Source organism: Lygodium microphyllum, chromosome 10, assembly GCF_053477565.2.
Source record: "Lygodium microphyllum isolate KBCC chromosome 10, Lygodium_microphyllum_v1.1.10, whole genome shotgun sequence".
NCBI lineage: Eukaryota > Viridiplantae > Streptophyta > Polypodiopsida > Schizaeales > Lygodiaceae > Lygodium > Lygodium microphyllum.
This window is the reverse complement of record NC_141144.1, coordinates 162522069-162531464: the sequence shown is the minus strand read 5'-3', so window position 1 is coordinate 162531464 and position 9396 is coordinate 162522069. Positions and strand designations below refer to the sequence as shown.

The following is a 9396-nucleotide window of genomic DNA, read 5'->3' as shown; positions in this document are numbered from 1 at the left end:
TATCTCCCTCCTCTATCAAACAACTACAAGTGCCACTCACCGTGCTGTATCTATCTGTGCGTATGGATGTATGTGCAAAGCATGCACTTCCATCGTCAGATCTCCCTCTCTCATGAGAACCTTGCCATACACGCAAGCTTCTCAACCGGGCCTATTAGTATAACCATGTTAAAGAAAAACAACCATCACTCGATATCATCCGATACATATAACCGAAGCAACTTCTGTACAATGCAATGTGCCCAAATTGCTCTGTCCAGGATGGAAATGTCCATCTTGTCGATGAGGGGATTAGAAGCAGCTGCAGTACCATGAGCTGTAGAAGCTGGTATTCCTAATGCTTGCTTACATTCATTTTTCGTAGTATGTTGGCTGTGTGTCAAAGAGGGGAGATTTTGCTGCCCCTTATTGGATCTAATAGAAGATTATGCAAGTTGATCAGGAGAGTAAAGGGGTAATGTGCGCGTGTGGGGGGGAAGGGAGGGTGGAAAGAATAGGGTTGCAGATTTGCATGGCAGACAGTTAGCTTGGAGACCTAGGCTCGGGAAATTCGCTACAAAATGCTGTGCTAAAAATGTAGCATTTGTAGGCTTAAGTTAGGGCAATATGAGATGCGGTCCAGGTCTAGAATTGGATGCCAAGGTACAGTCAGATGATAGAAGCTGGCGAGGAGACAATGGGGAGGGTGGGAAAAATCGGAAAGAAATTATAAAAGAAAAGATGAAAGCGAAGCCGAAAAGACAGAGCGCTACTGTATAAAGGGTCATGATTTTGGTCTTGATTAAGGAAGGTTGTGTTACATGAGGAGTGGTGGATGAATTAGTGATGGGTGATATCAACGGAAGGACTACAGGATGGTGCCTGCGGCTGAGGTAGCGAGGGGGTGGCCGACGTCGACCCAGCCAGAGTGGTTCCAGAAATTCAAGTTTTGACTGTCCTGATCGGGGGCACCTGATGATGCAGCAGCAGTGGCCTCGTACAGATTCTCGCTCAGCACGGACTGGCCGGCATGGGGCCAGTTGTCGGCCTGAGCGGCGCCCATCCTCCCCTGATCGCCCGCCATGAAATTATTCCACTTGCCAACTGGCGACTGCACCTTGGCAGCGCCAGCTCGCCTCAAGGCGCTCTGATCCTCGTCCTCGAAGCGCGGATGAGCATGATGATGGTGGTGGTGGTGGTGGTTGTGGGGATGATGATCGGCAGATGTTGGCGAATGCAAATCCGCGCCTAGCTGTAAAGCCAGCTGCTGCTTGTGTTGGAACTTGGACATCTGCTCCAGTTCCAGTGTCCCGAAGCTCGACAGCTGGTCCTCTAGAGTCGCCAGGGTGGCTGTGGCGGAGGAGCCTGCGCCGGCGTGGGGTTCGAACATGGACCCCAGCTCAGATCCGCTAGGATACAGCAGGGAGCCCGGCTCGGGCTTCACGACCGACCCGCTGGTGTTCGCGTAGACGAGCCCTCCGTTGTCGTACGAGCTGCCGGAAGGTGGCATGTTGTTGATGAGCGACAGGAGGCCCGCGGACGTCTGTTGGCCGAGCGAAGGGGGGTACAGGCCCTGCTGCTGCTGCTGCTGCTGTTGCTGATGCTGCTGGAAAGACTCCTGCAGTCGGGAGAACGCGAGGCTGAGCACGTTGCTGCCATTGGGTGTCTGGGGCCCGCCCAGCTGGTGGTGCGGCGGCACGTGGCCGAAGTCGGGGTGGCTACTCCCGGCGCCGAAGCTATGGAGGAGGGCGGAGCAGCTGCCGGGGCGACCGGACAGGCTGGCCAGCATGGAGGCGCTCTCGTCCAGGCCGGGCAGCATGGACGGATCCACGGTCCGTTGCTTCACCCGCTTGTTCTTCCTGCATCCCCCGCCTATCGGCACGTTCCTCAGGGCTCCGCCCTGCGTCCAGTACCGCCTGCAGTTCTTGCAGAAGTGCCGCGGCTGCGTGAGGCTATAGTTGTTGTAGTAGCAGAACTTGGTGTTCATCGACTCGCAGCGTGGGCATTTCAGCACTTGTACCGAATTGGAATTGGGCTTGCTCCTCCTGTCCGTCGTGCTACTGCCCCCGCCAGTCCTCGCGGGCATGCCCCCGACGTCCAGCTGCTGCTGCACGTCTGGAGGCTTCGCGATGGGATCCTGTAGCATCTTGATCTGAATCGATCATCGAGCAACACCAAAAACAACCCACGAAATTAGGGCTTCGGTGTAGGCTTAGCTTGCGCGACACGCAGGCATCATGCGGTTCGATAATTTTAGCTTCCTAAACATAGACACGCTTACCTGCGGGATTGCCAGTCCTGTTGCCGAACTTCAATAGAACTGCGGTTATAATCGTCCCCTCTCTCTCTCTCTCTCTCTCTCGGATTTCGTTGCTACTCCGAGAGATTTCGTTACTACTCCTCGTGTATAATAGCTGGTGTTGCTTGCTAGTTAGGTCGATGAGAGGAAAGCAATCCGTGAGCGGCGAGCTGTATGTATGCAGAAGCAATGATGGACGGTGGAGAAGAGAAGCGGATCGACTGCGTGAGAGAGAGAGAGAGAGAGAAGGCAAGCAGGCAGCGCTCGTGAGGGGCCAAGAAAAAGCGAGAGAGAGAGAGAGAGAGAGAGAGGAGAGGAGGGAGGGGGTAGTGAGGACGGGGGGTGCAGTATTTTATATTATGGACTGCAAGAGGAACCAGAGATGGAGACGGGAAGGGGAGAGAGGGGGCAGTGGGGCCCATGGGAAAGGCACAGAAGGGATGAGACCCCGCGTGTGGGGCCTGGCTTCTACGGCGCATGCTGTCGCTCCGAAAGGGGAGGCGGGCCCCTTCCACGACAAGACGGGGCTGCCCACGTGTTGTCATGCTAATGCCGTGATAACCTCCATTAGTCCAGCCGTTTTGTGAGGTTCAGCGTGCTCCTCTCTGAGATGCCGTCGGCATTTTAATAGGAAAAAGTGGCCCCTCGTCCCTGCCTTCTGCATACCTCCAGAGCGCGTTCACATGCCTTAGAAAGCCAACCCGCACGGTAACCCAAACCCCCTACCCTCCATCCACATACAATCTCTTGGTACAAAAAAAACCTTCTACTAATATCATTTCCCAACCAATTATGATTCAAATTCCATGCATTTTGCCAATGCGAGTGTAGTCCAATTTGTTTCATGGGCGCATGGGTTCACACCTCACCTTAGGATGCACTTCTTTGGCGGTACAAATATCTGTTAAGTGTATAAATTCCAAGGACTCACTCTTTTACTAAGTAAAATTATCGTTATTAAAAAGTTTGTAAACCTTCTCCTTCCAAACTTGAAATTGAACTCATGATGCACTTCTTTGATGGCACAAATATATCTTGAATCCAATACTGTAAACCTTCTACTCCCAAGTTTCCAAGATTTTTATTGAAGATTTGCAATCGAATTCACTATACTATGCACCCTAGTTTTTCATGAACACTATTATGCATCAAAATGGGACATTTGCACATAGCTACGATGTGCCTCGTCACTATCTTAGGACATGCATTAAGTATGTGAAACTTGGGATTACCACTTTACTCAAAATGTTAGGATTATTAATGCTCTAGAATTAAAGCTCAAGGGAGAGTCAAGGGAAGCCCAAAAGTTGGCTACACCCTTCCTTATTTGGTTCTTACAAATATTTTCACTTTCATTGTAGCCATTATCAACTACAAGCTCATCCAAACCCCCATAACAAACCACATAGATAATAGTCTAGAGTTAGAATCAATAAACCTGCAACAATGTTGAGAGATTGTCATTCTAACATCATGAGACATGAATTCATGGTTAGGTTGTGGATTCTCAAAGAGAATTTTACCAAATAGGGCACGAAAATCTTATCCAATAACTCTCCTTTCCAAAAAACTCCTCCCTTAAAATATATTATGTAATGAATAACTTCAGTCTTTAAGGAATGTCAGACGTCTTCTCATGGGCTTGTATTGCTTCTTAATAAGGAAAACCAATACGTGATCTAAAGCAAGGGTATCATTCTTACAATTTCTACAATTGCTAAGCCTCTAGAAGCAATAAGAATTAAAATATCACCTACATTACTCAACTCTTTTCCTTCACTAGGAGGATATTTGCCAAAAGTACACAAGAATAGTAACTTCTCAAGTACCAACTAATGAGAAATAGGGGTATCCATTGATTAAATGGTTGGGAATAAAATCACATCTCCAACAAATCAATCATAAGTACATGGCTCAATTGCTCAATAGTGTGATTCGTTTGTCACCTTGGTGGCTAGGTAACAGATGGATTTGTTGTGAATTTTCTAGCCCTTTGATCTCATTCTTGATGCTCTCTCCAATGGGATCATGTGATAGTTGACCTAGGACTTGAGTTGTGTAGTGGCTAGAACAGATCAGCTTTGACCTACCTTACTTGTTTCTAAAATGACCCATCATTTTCTATTTCTATTTAGCCATCGAGAACTGTAACAAGACATCTCATAAAAATTTTCAATTCAACTACAATGGGTCTTTGATAATAGAGGTAGTTCCAAATTGAGCATATTACCATTTAGCCTTGAGCAAAGGGCATGATTTAAAACTAAGACCGAAGAGTCCTACTACTTTTTAGTTTGATTCTAACCATCGACTTGCATGCAAACATGATTTCTTATCTCTTTTAGTGGCAATAGTTTCCAAGGTAAGAGGTGTTTAAAGTAGAAATGTTGCTACTGGGAGTAATAGTACCAACACCATTACTATAGATAAGCTTAAATTTATAGAGAATAGTTGCAATATAGAAGAAACTCTTGAGAATATATAGTATGAAATTATTGTATTTTTTCCTCAAGTAGCAACGTTTTCTTTGAATTCTATATGTTTCACGTTCTATTGCAATATTCAAATCCCACCAAAGCATGAGGAAAGTTTCTCTTGTGGCTAAGGCATTAGTAAAAGACTTTGAGGGTTTGTACCCCTAGGCTTTTGCATACACTAAGAGCCCCCCCTTGAATTAAGGGAAAGTGTTTGTGAATGATAGTGAATCGCAATCCCATAAGTAAATTTAGTGGGGATCATGAAGGTGGTTAGCTTTCGAGCCCCTAGAAACAATTCATTTTAAGCAAGGGTTTCAAGTAAAATAGTGTAGGCTATAGAAGGATTCTAGTTTGTGTGCACTGTAATTTATGGCATAGGTTATTAGGATATGTAAAGTCTCAACCAATTTTTATATTCATCTTTCTCAAACACAATTGAAATGCTTTTGCTTGAGTGCCAATCCTATTTTCAAGCCACCCTCTTTCTCTAAAGTGGGACAATGGCATAAGAGTGCAAGCTCACTATGATTAAGAGCATAGTCACATGAGGTGTTTCACAAGATCCCCTAATTATAATCACGGAGATTGAAGCTCACACTTGAAAACATAGGATGTCATTTCCAATGAGCATTTTTATTAATCGACATAGTGTAGACATCCTCGCAATCTATAGTGAACAAGCTGGGTGTTGTGTGCTACAAGTCAATATAAAAGGATGGCAATTTAGGAGTGCTAGGCAAAGTGCATGGACACACTCACAACTTACAATGATAGTGTGTGCAGTCAGGCGTCTCAAAAATGAAGGCGATCATGGAATGGGTGTGAACAAAGTTTCCGTAAATGTGAAGGTCCAACATGGAGAAGAAGATATAACAGCCAAACGGGGTCCGTTGCCTTCAGTGCGGTGAGAGTTCGGGCGGAAGCAACAGCCTCCCCATCGGGTCTTTTTTTCTTTTTGTTTTTGTTTGCTTTTGCTTGTTTTGTGTGTGTGCTGTCACACATCTCAACAGCAGCAGCAGCTGCAGCAGCAGCAGCACTAGTGCAGCTGCGAGGGGAGGCCGAGGGAGGCTCTCTCAACAACAACAACAGCACCAGCACCAGCAAGTAGGGCTGCGGCGGCGGTTGCTGCTCACGCTAGTGGAGTGGACATCAGTGGTAGTGGAGTGGACTGGAGTGGAGTGGGGTGGGGTCGGGTCCTGTGGGCTTGTGGGCTGGTGGCAGTAGGGCCTACCGCATCAGATTCCCTCCCTACCCACAACAAAAACACGGACGCCGGTTGAAACGTAATAGCCTAGCTATCCATCCATCCTTGTGGGTTATGCCATCATCTATCATTCTCATCCATGCTTCGTATGCTATGTCATTCACCCATGCGATTATATAAATATATTATGTGCCGCGCCATCATCCATGCATGCCACATTGACAGGGCCACCATGGTGGCTCGACTGATCAAGATCAGAGAGACAGACAGACAGACACACAAAGACAGAGACACAGAAAGAGAGAGAGAGAGACAGAGACAGAGAAGAGATGCCCTTCCGTATAACAAAGCCCCAGCCTCCCTCTTGGGACGTTACACACATCACAGGTACCCTTGGGGCCTTCCCTCTCCCCGCCCCTCTCCTCCCTTACCCCCCCCAACCCCCTCAGCGTATAAAGTCAGCTACTCCTCCTCTACCGTTTTTTGCCATTATAATACGCTGCCCTTTGTATACACCTGTACCTGCATATACACTGACTGATACAGCTCCCAACACACATTCACTTGCCTGCCCGCATATGATTATAGCCGTGGCCTACGAAAGAGAGAAATAAGAGAGACAGATCGCCCTGCCGCCCCAGTCGACAAAGCATAGATCTAGAGAGATCTCCCAATGGATAATTTTTAAAGCCCGGCCACAACGTGACAGTTTTCCCTTTCTTTCTTTTCTTTTCCTTCGCCCTCTTTGAAATTAGTGGCTGCTCATCAGAGGAATTATCGAACCTCTATAGGAGAGAGAGAGAGAGAGAGAGAGGGGTCCTTTTACGCAAGGATTATTTTACGCTGCCCCTCACATGATCCACATATTCGTGATGTCATTTGGTGGCACAAATCGCAAGGCCACCCCCATACTTGGGGCGAGTGCAAGCAAACAATTAAGCTACCTTTATCTCTATGAAGACTAGGTAGGAGGCTCAAGCTCTCTCTCTCTCTCTCTCTCTCTCTCTCTCATATTCTTCCCTCGGGCTCTGATTCTTATGCCTCCCAAACGTGGCATCAAAGATTGAAGCTTGAGGGCAGAACGTGCCATGAACAATGGCCGCAGCTGAGCTACATGATTTGCTCCATCATACAACTACGCTTAATAATACTAGTAAAGAAGTCGTTTACCTGCAGGATTTCATGACAGCGCCAGTTCCATATCTTAACATTTGAATACAGCTCCAAATCTCCCGCAATCTCATGCCCCAATAGCACTATTGATCATCAAACAATCTTTGGAAATAACGCAATGATGGTTTGGGAAAAGGCTAGAAAATCGGGCTAGATGTGATTTGAGGCCAGTGCATTACATAATACATTGCACGGGACTACACGTACCAAGCAATTTAACAAATCCGGTACAAAAACACTTTGAGAGTCAAAAAGAAAGGTACCGTTTGATACTAATTGTACCGACAAAAGTGAAGCACGAAGCTTATAAGATGGTGGTAGTAGCCCCATTGAAGTCCGAGGAGATACCACGTCTTAATACAAGGTTGGAAGCAAAAAGAGCCCACTTTGAGGGAACTTTAGCTCTAATACTAGGACGTAGCTAACTTCAAGGGCCGCTTTTGGAGAGCTTAAGAAAGCTTCTCAAGTGTAGCGGCAGACGCCCCTACATTTTTGAGTCCTCTATAAGAACGAGCTTTCCTTGGGTGTCAATCCTCGGCCACCCATGGAATGGGTGTTCCTTACACACACACACACACTACCCCTACATGACAACATATTGCCTCCCACCAACCACTTGTATAGACTATCACAAATTAGGCTCACACACACACACACATAAAATGTAAATTCTCTACCAAAGTACAATCACTATGGAGAACAACAAATAGTAATGATGTTTACGACTAAAACTTTGAATAACCACGAAAAATATTAATATTATTTGGTACCCTTAATGAACTTGAGGCACATCCAAATCCCCATTACGAGCACCCATGAGAGCCAAGCACCAAGGTAATTTGACTCAGATACTTTGTTTCCTATGTTATTATGCCTAATGATGAATATTACTTGACGACATCCATCTAATATCAAAGTAGCATCCCTCCTTTTTCTATTATATCGCTACCAATATTGATCACTTTACAAATATATGATCCATGAACATGTGTTTGGATTTTAGAGACACCTCTCTCTCTCTCTCAACTCCATGCATTGTGTCTAATCTATATCTCTTTCCACACTTCATGAATGCTTACATCAATCTTTGCTATAATGTAAAATGTGTCATAGTAGAAAAGTGAAAGTGTCAATGTCACAGAGACTCGCCATTGCACATCCACTATCTAGCACCAAAGTACCTTTGCTATAATGTATAATACATCATAGAAAAGTGCAAGCGTAAATCTCATGGAGACTCACCATTGCACATCCACTATCAAGCACCAAAGTACCTACCAAAAAGAGATATCTCAAAGAGGAAGGAAAAGTACATGAAAAAGAGAGGAGGGTCAAGATATGAACCAGTTGAATTAATGGTTAGGTAGTTACTAGCAACGGAGTGTAGGAACTCAAATGGAGGCATGTTGCGATCTTCATTAAATTCACATCATATCACTACTAAAGTATGTGATAAACTAGTGTGGTAAGTGAAACTGGGATGTAACTAGCTTCAAGGGCCACATTTGGAAAACTAAAGAAGGAGATTGGTGGATTTTGCAAGGAGAGGGTTCTTGAAAAGGAAACCATGAGAGAATTAGTCACTTCTCACCCTTTGTGCTACTTATACATCTTATATATTGCATATAAAAACCTCCCCTTTCTATGCATGGCTTTCAAAGACCACTTGTCTTGGTAGTTGCTCCCAATTCTACTCTTGTTGGGGAGCCCTCATCAACATGACACATGAAGGTCATTTTCATGCACAAAAAATCTCCAATCTCTAGCCTTGCAAAATCTTTTTTATTCTCTAGCTACATTTAGATCCATAACCATTGTTGGCATTATGACTTTGAGTAGCCTCATGTGCATCTAGGAAATGTCAAGTGTAGCACACACTCTTAATAGATGTTATATTTCCATATCAACCAACCACTACAAGGATATGAGGGTATAGTGATGGCCATTTGCGACGAGAAATAGCGGCGTCGCTATTTGCGTCACAAATGCGACACTAATAGCGATGCTTACGATGCTAATAGCGACGTTACTCAAACAAAAAAAACGCGGGGCGAAACCTGAGCACGTCATTTTGCATGCATTCACGAAAGAGAGAGTGAAAGGGAGAGCGAGAGGGAGAGCGAACATTTTGCATTTGAGAGGGAGAGAAAGAGAGAAAGAAGGAGAAAGAATGCTTCTCACCGCCGCTGTTCGCAAAGAAGAGGAGGAAATGAGAGAGGGAGAGGGAGAGGGAGAGGAAGATGGAGAAAGAGGGAGAGGGAGAG

At 45.6% G+C, this 9396-nt stretch overlaps 1 protein-coding gene across 1 annotated transcript; it reads right to left on the bottom strand.

The window, feature by feature from the left end:
* Positions 1–368: 368 nt before the first annotated feature.
* LOC148030730 (uncharacterized) lies at positions 369–2595 on the bottom strand. The gene is made up of 2 exons (XM_087687075.1): positions 2261–2595; positions 369–2131 (listed from the first exon to the last, which is right to left on the bottom strand). Exon 2 carries the CDS (start codon positions 2123–2125, stop codon positions 848–850), a length of 1278 nt encoding a protein of 425 aa, XP_087543201.1. The 5' UTR covers positions 2126–2131; positions 2261–2595; the 3' UTR covers positions 369–847.
* Between the last annotated feature and the right edge of the window lie 6801 nt (positions 2596–9396).